Raw genomic sequence first — 14124 nt, forward strand, 5'->3', positions numbered from 1 at the left:
TGACTGGTGTGCCTGTACATGTTGTGTTAGTTTATAAGTCATCTTTGTGTGCCAGAGCCAGGTAAAATGACCACATGAATGGCAACAAGTGTGGACCAGAGTGATGCATCAAGGCTGCCCATGATTGGTGAATGTAGTTTGAGAGATATGGCTGTTCTCGCAAAGCTAAATACAATACCTATTTGGGGTATTTCTACACCTCAGCCTTTGTGCAGATAAAGCAAACCAGATATACTGTGTTAATGAATGAGCTTTAAAAGGTGTTATTGGGCGGGTTTTATTTAAATAAATTCATATAGAGCTATAGCCTCTTTGCCATGTTTCCAGTGACAATCTCTTTATGCTAAGCCAAGCCAAAAATAAGCTCAGCCTTATACTGAATACAAAATATGATTCATCTCACTACATGAAAGTGAATAATACTATTTCCCAAACTGTTGAACTATTGTGTTATCCGCTCCAATAACAACCCCTATCGCTTACCCCTTCTATGATGCTGACAGGACCAATACATCCATCATTGATCAGCTCACAAATCATTGGTCACAAACCATTCCAAAAAAACAAAACGGCTTACACACAAACACCATCTCAGACTGAGTGATGAAGGGAAGGGTCAAAATGGCAATTCAGCCTAATCATCAAGTCTATAGTAGATTGAGAATACAACAATCAATTCACAATGAGTTCAGTGCTGCTGAATGGTACGGTCCCTATGGGAACACTGTGAGGAACCCAATGGGAAAAAAAAGTCACGATTCGCTGCCACAGACACGCTAGAACTCCCCCCCACCAGGGTAAACAGAATACAAATATTAGGGGTCATTTTTTCGTCAGACAGAGTTACATAAACAGAAACTTAAAAGAGGAGGGATGATGAATGATGTCTGTTGAAAAATAGTCCGTGCAAAAACACTTGCTTGCCTCCCATGATGACAGCCAGATGAAGTTTCGTTTTTTGCGCTGGGTGAAAGCGGACCCGGCCGTCTCATCTGGTATGAAGAAACAAGCCGGGGAGAAATGGAGTGTATCAAACAAACCGTTGGAAAAACGGCAGGGAAGGCCACGGCGCATGTTTTCCTTTAGAGTCCCGTGCCAGGGTGGATGACGCCGATACATGGAAGGGTAGGCAGTGGAGGGGGGGGCACTCCCAAAATGAGAAGCAGGAGAGAGTACAGGGGGGAGGCCCAACCTTGGAGGGAGTTTTGCGTGAGGAGAATTCCCAAACCAGTGCACGCGAAGCACAGAGCTACACACAGAGAGAGGACAGATCTCTAGGTCGAAAAACAGTTTTTAACATCTTGTTGTACGCGCACTCCCAATGTGATACTTGAGCACATATTGATATGGAGAGAGATCAGCGCAAGGACAAACTTGCAGAAGATTGTAATGAGATTCATGTAATTCAGGGGAATACAAAGTACCCAAAGGCATACTGCATATACATGCGCGAACGTGCACACCCGCACAAACGCACACACAAACGTACGCACATACGCGCACACAAACCATCCAGCCTGCTTCTTGTCCTCTCTTATCGCGGAGGGTAAATGTGTCTTGTTCAAAGCAGCCAGGCACATAAAGTATGGTACACAAACAGATTTACAGCTAAATCCCCTCCAAAACAAAGGCAACAGACAGTAGCTGTGGACTGGTTGAGCACACACACACACACACACACACACACACACACACACACACAATCTTGACTTAATGCCACCCAGAAAGACCTATAATTGGAAAAGTACGCGAGGCAGCTCAGGAATGTCGAAGAGTGAACCAATGTTAAACCCTGGTCCTGTCCTCACCTAACCTTTCTCCCGTCTGCCTTTCTGTCTGTGTCTCTGTCCGTCCACCCTCCGTCCAGCCTAGTCGGTCCACCCATTTGTCATCCTGAAGCTACTGCCCTATAATAACATTAAAGTAGCCAACCACCATATATCTGACAGCCAAATTAAGAAAGGAATTGACAACTAAATGACGGGCCTAAAAGCTAAGTTGGAGTGGAATCAATGGGGTAGACAATCTTAAACCTAACCTCATGAGTGCATACGGTTTCATTAATGTATTGGCTAGGAGTTGCATCGTGGCATTGTTTTTTGTGCAAATTGAGATGGAGAGGCTGAGAAAAAAGATGAATTGGAATTGACAAACTCTTGATAGAGACTCCTCGGCTGTTCACGCTCGATTTGAGGCCAAGTGTGTGTGTCAACAGTGAGGGAACGATGTGATAAATAATAATAATAATAAATAATGTTGGCGTTGCTGAATAAGTGATGAGGTGGGCTTGGGCGTGTTCCCCACTGCACAGCGAGCTTACAAATGGTTTTGTTTATTTATTATGCGATTTGTTTTCGATGTCACGGCGGCAGAATATGTGTAAAACAAGATGCTCGTTCACTGCCGTATACCCATTGATCATTCCGCACACAGACGCATAGCTGATGGCTATTTATATTGTTTACGCTCGGCGCTAAACAGCAGTCAGAAAGAGTTAGCAAACCGGCCAGCAAACATATATGGAGCATTTACAGCAAAGGATAGCAAGATATTTCTCTCAGGAGTACATGGAGACATTAACTGGAGCCAGAAAAGGGCCGTTAATATTTTAATCATCCATTCATGATTTACATAGTCATGTTCATATAAAACGGAGGAACGCATTCAGGAAGCGGTTATTTGAGATCAAGTCGTCAAACCAGGGAAATGATACGAAGTGCTGCTTCGCCCGTTTAATCCCAATTATCAAGAATACATTTTATAATAACTTTTTTATTTGATTATCGGATCACAAACTCCCCTTTCCACTGTAGCTGAACATTCCTCCATGGTATTCAGTCTTTTTTTATATAATGTATTATGAACTGACCAGTGAGCCGTCTTCTCCTTTAAAGGTCACATATTATGCACATTTTCAGCTTCAAAAATTGTAAACGGTTTTCTACTCAAAACTGTTTAAATGGCGTAGTGTCCAAAAACAACTTTATATTTCTCACAGTGCCATTGCAGACTCTCCTATTTTCAGCCTCTGTCTGAAACTTTCCGTTTTAGAGCCTGTCTCTTTAAGCCCCGCCTTCCAAAAAGCCCAGTCTGCTCTGATTGGATTTGAATATAAGTGCCGGATTGAATCTAACTGCCGGTTAGATTTGGGGGGATCTGCGGGTCTGCTTAATACAGGTGGAGGTATGCTAAATTAGGGTTGTTTTTTTCATACTTTGGGAGTCTCTGGTTTTCAACCCATATTAATGTTGAAAACCTTGAAAAATAGCAGTTTGCTTAATGGTTGACCTTTAACGCCTTTCTTCAGTTTCTCTTGAAATCATATCCCTAATATTCCTTCCATTCATCACATATGGTTTGCAAGCCATTCTCCTCCACATGAGGAGAACATCTGCTACTGTCATAGCAGATGTTCCTTGGAAAATGAATTGGGATGGATAGCTCTTTGAGTGTGTGTGTGTGTGTGTGTGTGTGTGTGTGTGTGTGTGTGTGTGTGTGTGTGTGTGTGTGTGTGTGTGTGTGTGTGTGTGTGTGTGTGTGTGCGTGTGTGTGTTCAGTTGGGGGTTTTCAGTGCATTGGAAGCTTGATTTCAGGTCACAGCATTAAGCAACAGCTAACGATGACAATCTGATAATATCAAAGAATGTGCATGTCGTGTCATTATGGAAGAGGCAGAGAGAGGACAAACCACAGAGAGCACAGACAGATGGAGTGTTTTCATGCTGGATCACTTTGAAAGCCCTTTTGATCAGCAACACTTTCTGCCATCACCCCACTCTGCTGCTTATCCAAGCCAAATGTTAACCAACTTATTCCTCACAGTCACGCTGCATTAGTCAATATCTCTCTCTCTCTCGCTCTTTCTCTCTCTTTAAGTCGCTTGCTCATGTACACTTCACAACTGCCGGGTCCAAATGGGAAATGTAACTATACAATCATCTATTAATGCACCCTATTCAACTTTCTGCTTAGAGATCTTATAGATACACCGTACAGGCCCACTTGAAAATAGAATTATGAAACAAAGGGAATCCGTACTAGTCGCATAGCTCTATTTAATAATGCATAACAGTAATAAAGTGATGAGCACAGTCCACCATTACTGCCTCCGGGAAACTCATTATTTGGTGATTGTCACATTTTTCAAGCATTTTATATAGACGGTATGCTACGCTCACTGTGTCTTCCACTTGCATGTAAAACCTATCCAAATCCAATTCAAACCAAGCGTTCCCAGGTGAGGCTTTCCCCTCTGTGGTACAGGACTTAAGCCTTGGCCAAACGCAATGAATCAAAAAGGATTTGATTTAAGCAGAATGTCATCAAATATGAATGATACAATGCCAACCATAGTGTTAGAGATACCTTTCTACAACAGGAAATATATGGTATGCTTTAGCAACATCTGACACTACTGAAAGTATTCTTCCAGCTTTTATAATAGTTCTATACCATAATGAGGGTGCTGGGTACTGTATATCCTGCAGCCAATCTTAAACAAGTATATATGACCATGATGTCAATAATCGTGAATGCTAAGTAAAAAGTTTACAAAAAAAATGCCAATGGAGATTTTGTTTTCTTATGATCATTACCTGTAATAAAATGATGTGCTTCTACAGAACCTAAAAACAAGTGTAATTTAGTATGCAGAGGGTAAAATAAGGGGCTTCGACTCTGAGCCTCATCTTGTCAGATGATGTCAGAACTTTGCAGATAGTTTTGTTTGTCAGTGATTACAATAACAACGACGGGTAACAAGCAAGGGTGCAATTCTTTCCAGGAACTGAGTGTTATTGACTCTAACAATCCCCCCCCCCCCTAAACATAGTGACATCTGACTATCCCGCGGCCAAAATCCAAAGCAGATGATCAGCAGTGGTCCAGGTGGAACAGACATGGTACAATACAGGGTTTCCCCTCAAGAAAAGTAGCTAGGCATGGCAGCAACTTTAATTTTCCAAGTTTTACACAACTGTGGGAAACCCCTGAAACATGTCTTTCTTTGGACTTAATTAATCAATTGACTGTAGCTCTTGAAGTTGAAGGGACCGGCTGATTTGAAGTATTTTGGATCTTTGTGTATAGCGTTTTGTATTGTGTTTGGCAATACAACTAAACATATATTTTGCTGGCATCAACCGGAAAAAATGTCTTTGAACAAAACAGTGACTGTGTACTGTACGTGGTTTGCTGTGAATGTGTGCCGACGTAAAATTCCAGTTCTAACCCTGAGGGGAATTCTGCACACAAATACTATTTTTGGGCCTGAAAAAAAATGACTTCCCATTAAGCCAATCATTCAATCTTTACTCCATTTACAATATTCCACTTAAATGTGCTAGAAACGGAACAATCGATCAAGGATAGAGAGCAGAACTGGACGGTCCTCGTGGGAGTTAAGACGGAAATACAACATTATTTACCACAACAAATCAGGTCTCCATCAAGACATTTACGAAGCAGTTGTGAAAAGCAATTTCATGATAACTGCATTATTTCATTGGAACCTACACTCTCGGTAACAAGAGAGACAGAACACACGTCCCAACATTCTCCAGATGAATGCTTGCTCTCTTAAGTTAAAGAGAGTATTCACTTTCTGAGTTTGTAGAACGTTTCCCGCAAGTGACTACTGAAAGCAGGATTTAAAAGGTGGGGGACCAGCGATTCTGTAAAACGCTTGTTGACAGTTTACAGAGCCTAGGGGCTGTGTATCAACAGCAGTTTATTTTTTACGGTACGGACAAGAAGTGGACCCTAAGGAAATGTTCAAAGAGTTTGACAAAATGGTGATTTTGACAACAAAAATTCTCCAGAAACGCTGACTCCACCTTTTAATTTGGGAACACATGGGTGAATCAAAAGTTCAGTAGATTGTCTCTATAACTATATGTAACTTTGCTTGACAATTCACAGTGAATGGTCACAGTTTTACATGCAAACACTTCCTCATGAAGCTTTAAAGAATTCTGAACACATTTCCAACAAACCTTGTTTAATCTTTTTTTCTGTCTTCCCTCTATCTCTCTGACATCCCCGCCCAAACACACACCCTCTGACTGATAGTCTATATGGCCAATCTGCTGACCCGCTTACATAGTGTGGAGATAATCTAATGGAGGAGAACCCATATGGTAGTGGACACCCAGGACAGAGAGAGAGAGAGAGAGAGAGAGAGAGAGAGAGAGAGAGAGAGAGAGAGAGAGAGAGAGAGAGAGAGAGAGAGAGAGAGAGAGAATGAAGGATGTAGAGGCTGGGAGACTTAATGCTAGTCTCCTGGCAGTGAGTGGACAGCTTGTTTAATGGCCATCATTGTTTGTGGATGCAGTATCCTTGCCTGTGCCCTCTCTATCTCCATCTCCTTCTCTCTCTCTCTCTCCTCTGGACAGAAACATCGCTCATCAACTCATTGGCGCTCTCTCTTTATTTACAAGTTTCACATTTTAAAGGAATAGTCCAACTCAAATTAAAGCCCACTTACTTTTTTCTGAGTTTGGAGGAACAGCTAGCCTGGTTCACATAAAGCTTGTGTGTAGCTAACACATGATACAATGCTTGCCTTTGTTAATTTGCTAATGAATGATTAAACCATTAGTTCTGTTTGGTCTCGATGTATCCTACTTTACCTTGACATGAGATGCATATCAATCATCTCACTCCCAGAAAGAAAGCCAATATATAATCGCAAAAAAAATTATTATATCTCCCGAAGTGTTAGGATAACCCTTACTTAATTGAGGGCAAAACGTTCAAGTTTTATCTACCTCTAACCGTATCTAACCTTACTGTTTTCCTGTTCACCTTGGCAAATCCGCTCTCTCCCTCATTTTTCTATACCTTTTTCTTGGCCCTTTTTGTCTTCCTCTCCCTCCCTTCTCTTGACATCTCTGCCACCTCTCCTCCTCCATCCTCACAATCTTTTCTACCTTCTGCTTGCTCCTTAAACTTTGTCTGGAGCCGATCCAAAGTGGAATCAATAAATCATGCAGAGAATAGTGGAGAGGACCCTGAGGATTTGGCCCTGCATGTGTTTCTGTTTGTGACTCAACTGCAGGTCTGAAACCCAAGGAGGGTCTGCCAGTTAAAAGGTGCTGAGATTGCACTGTAAATAACAATATACCGTTATAGTGGTACCATAGAAGAACAGGCATTAGAGACAGTAGCATTGCACAGTCGTATGTCTTAAGAAGTAAGTAAGAAGTACTACATGAACACGCAGCCGTCTTCGTCAGATAGTGCCACGATGGAGAGCAGCGAGCCATCGTTCACGGGCACAGAGACCCGACTCTTTATAGCGCTCTGTCTCCTGATTGGATAAAAACGAGCGGGATACTCAAAATTTTAACTTGAAATTACTGCAAAGCTGAATGACTGGGAGAACTGTGTTATGAACCGTGCATACTGTTTAAGTGATAGCTGTATGAATATAGAGCGATTTAACCCGTATATTAATACAAAAATATCGCTTAGATCTCCTTTAATGTCTCAAAATTAGAGGGGTAGGCCTATTGATCTATTGATATTAAAGTTAGCGTGCGTAACTTTTTCATATGAATGAATGCCGGTTACATTCAAGCCATCGCCAAATTTGTAAAAAATTAAAGGCTTATACCAAATAATATTGAAAAGAAAATGCTTATATAGGATTATTAAGGTGGAGTCAGTGATTCTGGAGAACGCTTATTGTCATAATCACTTTGTCAAAATCAATGAATATACAGTATCCTCACGATCAGCAACCTATACTGTGTGGAGTACTCTGAATATAAAATCTGGTGTGAATAGCAATACACAGCCAGGGCTCTGTAAACTGGTAAGTATATAAAGGTATATGTAAACGAAAATGGATCCACCGTAGCTAGCAACATGACTGTTTACAGAGCCTATAGGCTGTTACTTAACCCCAAATTTTTCCAGCACAAACACTGTTCGAACAGGTAGCGGATAATGAATGGATATTCACTGATTTTGACGAAGTGATTTTGGCAACAAGTCGTCTCCAGAATTGCTGACTCTACCTTTAATGCCATCGGTTATTTATCAATGACCTATTTCATCATCAGTTTCAGCTTGTGAAATACGCCCGTGAAGGGAACATGTCAGTCATCCAGGAGTCTGTCCTCAAATGTCAGAGCAGATTATGTGTTGAGGGAGTCCAATGGAGCAATTGATCCGACTTTCTCCGTCAGTCTTTTCGCCCTGTTTTCCCACCGGACTCCCCCTCTCTTTCTCTTCACTTATCCTCTCTGTCTCTCTCTCTCCGGGAGGAATAGAAGCCCCGGAGTGTGTGTGTGTTAAGTCTGATTGATGTGCTATGGATAGGACAGTAAGTGCTGGTACACTCTGTTATTTAGACTCCCTCTGCTATTGACTTGGGGCCTCCGCTGCAATCAATCAATAAAATAAATGCATAAATAAATGAAAACAGGGCTTTTGATCTAGAGCTGAGTTGGGGGAAAAAATCAAAGTTAGTTTCCCTTTTTTTTATATACTTGGTTCAAAAGTTAATTAGCAAATTCTCTGAGACTATTGGAAATGCATTTGAAATAAATAGAATGTACACAATGTTACTCTGTAGCCAAATACTTTTCACTTCATATAGCACATTAAATGCTATAAACAAACTCACAGTGTAGACTGAAAGGATACAGCAAGAGTGAGTGCATACATACAGTATAAACAAAAGGTGTTGGTGAACTCTGGGGTATAACTGCAATGGACAGTTTAGGTAATAGTTTATAACACTTAATCATTTAAGCCATTTAGACTTATTTTTGGAGATGTCACTGGCACTATACTCCTAGATCTCAGAAATGAACTTGGTTGAGTATAATGGCCCAAAACTAAAATCCATCCCCAACAACAGCCACACTCGCTGCTCTGTGAGGCACAGCTCATGCTTACATGCTGACAACATCAACATACTGGTGTTAGGCAGGTATGTTTACCATCATCTTAGTTTAGCATGTAAGCGTGCTACTGCTAACATAAACCAAATAAGTATTGGATGGATTGTTTTGGCCTGATAATGGTGCTAGATGAAAGGTTAAGGGAGTTCATCCTGAGGGGGGGGGGGGGGGCAATGAATGCACGTATTGCCCACTATGTTGTATTTCCCATTTTCCATTTTGCCCAATATTATTGTGACGAATGTGTTGAACTGAGGTTCATTGGTATTAGTGAAGCAATGGGTTATAGTTTGATAGCTTTGACAAGATCACAGAATCACACAAAAACGGAGACAGGAAATGTATTCATGCATTTCAACCACAGCTGGCTTTGCTACGAATTCTATGTAAAGGAATGCTGTCAGAAAGCTTCAAGGAGAGATTGTCTGGATATTGTGCTTTCACAGAAGAGATTGACAAATAAAAAAATAAAATAAAAAAAGTCAAGTCATCCAGAAATAAAGTTTATAATTCACACTGTGTGCTGCCATCAGCTTCTTTTTCCACATCTCACAGACAGGCATCAAACACCATCAAACCACAAATGAAATATTCAGTGTTGTGCGAGTGCATTCCTAGTGATATGCGGTTGCAACATGACTTATGCTCTGAAATGTTTCACCAAGTAAAAATGTAATGTATTGAACTGTTTTCCAAAAAACTAAATGTATAGGCCTACTTTTTCAAGTGGGAGGTTTCCATCCACCAAATGTGTTGTTCTCTGTGTATCCATCCTCTACTAAACTCCCTGCACATCTGTCTCTCTCCTCCACCTGTTTAGTAAAACCATCCCTTCATCCTTCCCTGCTGACAGTGGGGTGATTGGGAGGAGAGAGAGAGAGACAGAGAGAGATAGAGAGAGATAGAGAGAGAGAGAAGACCTGCTGAAATAGCAGCTTAGCCGGTAATCATCGTCTCGTAGAGGAACAAACAGTTGATCAGGGGCCTTCCTCCGCAGTCTTAACAACTGTTGCCAGGATGTATCAAGCGCTCGGCAAACCCCGCCGTTTCCTAGGTTACCCAATGTCTCCCCGCACGGATGAGATTTCAATTTTTTCTTAATTTGTTCAGAAATGGCATCGGTGTACTGTGATCCATGAAAACACCAAAAACATATCAATATACCGTATACTCACAGACAGACACACACACACACACACACACCCTACACTCTCACATTGAATAGCGGATTCAGACATTGATATGGAGTTAATCTCATGTGCCGTGTTGTTTGTCACACTCTATACCTTTCATGCTCTGATACACACACACATGCCGACCTTTCTCATACATTATTATTTTCTTTGGACAGGATAGGAAATGTGTTACTCACAGCCCTGAACATACAGTATGTTGGCCTTCCATCAATGTATATCGCTCTGAAGTAGTTCTAACACAATTCCTTCACATAATGTCAGTGTGGCATTAGCACTTGATATAGAGAACATTAGGCAAACCTATTACCACTTTCAGTCGCACGTAACAAAGCAAATACTGTACTATATACTATTGGGCATAATGTCACTGGTTAAATAATGCATTAGTATGTATCCCATAATGATAAATTAGATCGGTGATGAAACAAATTAAACCAACAACATGATGAATTATTCACTTCTGTTTGTTTATCCCAAAAGAGATGCGGCATAGTCTGCGTTCAGCCATGTATTCAAATATGTTTCCTTGAATTAACTGTATTAACCCACTGTCAAGTATGCAAACAAAAGAAAAACATAGTCACGGAGGCTACACTGCACCACTTAACACAAGACATGACAAGGTTTGTTTCAGCCCAGTGGGACAAACATGGTCCGGGTTTGAGCTGAACTTAGCGTGTGAGAGTTTTGGCTGTAAAATTGTGGTCAAACGTCAGGTGTAAAGAGTCATTTGAAACTATGGGCACATGAAAAACGCTGAGAGCGACACAGCTGAGTCAAGCAGGTTTGTCAAAATTTGCCAAGAGAAGTTGTTTTTAGACACTTGTTGGATGGACTCAAGAATGAAGATATACCATCATAGACAGGAGACGGACTCGCCCTCTGTTCACACAATGCTGAGAGGTGTATTCAGTGCAATCATTTCTTTTCAATGACATCCGGTGTCTCACAGTTGGCTCTCAATAGGCCATTCAAAAAGAAAGTGTGCAGCTGAAGGTAACAGTAGCACCATATACTGCAGACCAGACCATGCATGCAACTTAACAGTGAAAGACAGGGAGCGGTAACCAGTTTAGAAACTGAGAGAGGGAATCTTGCGTGAATAATAGGTCTAAAAACTCAATGAAAATATTGCACACTTCTGTTAGACACCATCAATTACTTCTCTTTCTGTTCAAAAAGTAAACTCTTAATACTGTGACAGTGGCATCGATCAAAACACTGGCAGATAATTCAGTTAATTTTCACACAGAATGCAGCAGACTACAGTCCCCTCATTTGAATACGTTATGGAATGTTCCAGTCAAATCACTGGCATTCAATAATTAAACAAACATAAAAACCTGAGAGTGCTCAGTGTGCACGTCCACCATACTGGGTGAAATCTTTTGAGATAATACATTAAAGGCTCTCGCAAAACATAAAAGTAGCATGGCTTTGTCTATCGCTCTTGTGTCTTTCATTATGAAATTCCACACAGCGATATTTCATCTAATGTCTATCCCTAATGCATATCCTATATCCTTCGCTGCTGCAATGACCCAGTTTCCCTCCAACCACTAAATTATAGTGTCATCTGTATGCATTAAGGTTTAACATCTCTATTCATCACAGCTCTATAGTGTCCTCTTGCTCATTGAACACCACACCTGCCTCCATTGGGTTCAATTCAATTCAAGGATATTTTTATTTTTTTTCAATTGCCTTCACTTCACTCAGCGACTGTGTAAGACGTTTAAGGTTTAATCTCCCATCTCCCATCTGATTCGCCTGCTGGTTCGGAATCAACCGATATTGAATTGTATGATACTAAACAATTTCACACTCAGATTTTACCTGCAAACACACATTCAACACCATTGAAAGTAAATGTGGATGTCGATCGCAATTGTCACTGTTACTGATGCGACGCCCGGTGTGTGTGTGTGTGTGTGTGTGTGTGCCAATGTGCAGCTAGATCTCTTTCATATACAGTCTAGGAGCTAGATACTATTGTAACTGCGGCTGCACAGGCACTTGTTCCCTTGTTTCTGTACTGAGAGGGAGCTTAAAACCATACAGCTTCTAGGATGACGTTTTCCGATAAAAACTGTGGGTATTCTTATCTCAACTATCTACATCCAGGGGAAGCTAGACTATGGCAGGGAAAGACCTTCCATTATAGGAAACCCCTCAGCTCACAGCTGTGTTTGACAGGTGTGTTACTGCAGGACAGTAGGTGATATGTCATTCATCTCTGCTGTTCAAGGACACACACACACACACACACACACACACACACACACACACACACACACACACACACGTATAAGGAAATGTGCCCTGTTCCCACCGATGGACAACAGAAGCTGTACCAGAAGGGTGGCATTAAAAACCAGCAGGGGAGGTAGTGTGATGAAAATGTCAGACCAAAACCAGCAGGCTATGTTCTGTAACACGTCTAATCAAATTACAGCGTGCCTCTGTGTGTGTGTGTGTGTGTGTGTGTGTGTGTGTGTGTGTGTGTGTGTGTGTGTGTGTGTGTGTGTGTGTGTGCGCATTGCTGTGCTCCACTGTGTCCTGTACTTGTACCTGTCTGTCTTGGCCAGGTCACCTTTGACAAAAGAGATATGTTATCTCAATGAGTTTCTCCTGGTTAAATAAATAAAATAAAAATAAAACATATAATGCTTGCATCTCCTGTATGTGTGTGTGTGTGTGTGTGTGCACGTAGCGTACGTCTGTTAATATTAAAGCATACGTAAGAACAGGCTTGCGTGTGCACGTGAGCGTACACCCACGCAAAATGTGTGTCCTTTTGTTTTGCTCTCTAATATCGTGTGCGCCTGGGTTTGCGCTCACAGCATTCGTGCGCATGTGATGTGTGTGATGGAAGTCGTTATGCACCAAACACATTCAATCTGCAAGTGAACAAAGTGGACATGTTTTGAGTAAAAAGAAGAAAAAAAAGAAAGAAAATTCTGCATTCACTCATGTGAAAGTCTGACCTCACTCTCTTCAGCTGTTTGACAGATTCTGAGCACTTTAAGAATTTAAGAGAGAGCGAGCACTTGCTACCAATCTCTAGTTAAAAAAGGCTTTTACGGGACATTTAGGGTACATTTTGTTTAATGACAAACCCAGTGAAGCGAGTGGGAAGGGAGGGGACCCCTGATGTTACTTAGACTAAAGGGACCGGTTCTAAAAGGTTCAGGCTTCAAAAAAAAAAAAATGTCGTTTGATCTGCTCTGGAGGGCAAAAGAAAGAAAGAATAAAACCCCAGCAGCGGGCTTGTTGAAATCTGGTCACACAATTACATTTACAAGCTGCAAACATCTAATAAAACCTTCATCATGTCCTGCATCGTTCCCTACGCTTTCAAATCCCTAACCTCGCGCATTGATTACTACTCTCATTTGTTGCATATGTGTGAGTGTTTGTGTGTGTGTGCAAGCATCTAGTGTTTATTCATTGGTTATGCTTGGCCACTTGTGTGTGTGTGTGTGTGTGTGTGTGTGTGTGTGTGTGTGTGTGTGCATATGTGTGTGTATGTGTATGTGAGTGTATGCTTCCGTCCGTGTGTGCGTGTGCTTACGTGCATGCGTGTGCGTGTATGTGTGTGTGTGTGTGTGCGTGTCTCCGTGTGTGTGATTGGCGACACTCACCCGGCCAATACTATGAAGAAGTCCAAGCGGTTCCACGTGTCTCCCAGGTAACACTTCTTGCCAAAGATCCCCAGAGCCACCATCTTGATCACCATCTCGATGGCAAAGAACGCAAAGATGAAGTCATCAAAGTCCTGCACAGAGACACAGAGCAATACATGTTAGCGGTATTAGCAGCTAACACAAGTAATAAGCACACCAGCATTTAGTTAGGCGTTCCATTTAGAACCAAGAACCCCTACATGGTACCATTTTTAACACATTATAACGGAGACACATTCAGTTATACTGATAACAAACAGCATTTTGGTTATAGGATGCCTCAAATTTGTTTTTTGTAAACAAGACAGAGCTCAGCAAGATATGTTTTGA

The 14124-nt window shown here is 41.4% G+C and overlaps 1 protein-coding gene across 1 annotated transcript in view; it reads right to left on the reverse strand.

Moving 5' to 3' along the window:
* Positions 1-14124, reverse strand: part of cacna1g (calcium channel, voltage-dependent, T type, alpha 1G subunit) — a 161658-nt gene that overhangs the window by 130432 nt on the left and 17102 nt on the right. Inside the window, exon 2 of the mRNA XM_080048576.1 lies at positions 13753-13886. Coding sequence (XP_079904702.1) covers positions 13753-13886 — 134 coding nt within the window. The remainder of the gene's footprint in view (positions 1-13752; positions 13887-14124) is intronic.

This window comes from Ammodytes marinus (genome assembly GCF_949987685.1).
Source record: "Ammodytes marinus genome assembly, chromosome: 20".
NCBI classification, from domain to species: domain Eukaryota; kingdom Metazoa; phylum Chordata; class Actinopteri; order Uranoscopiformes; family Ammodytidae; genus Ammodytes; species Ammodytes marinus.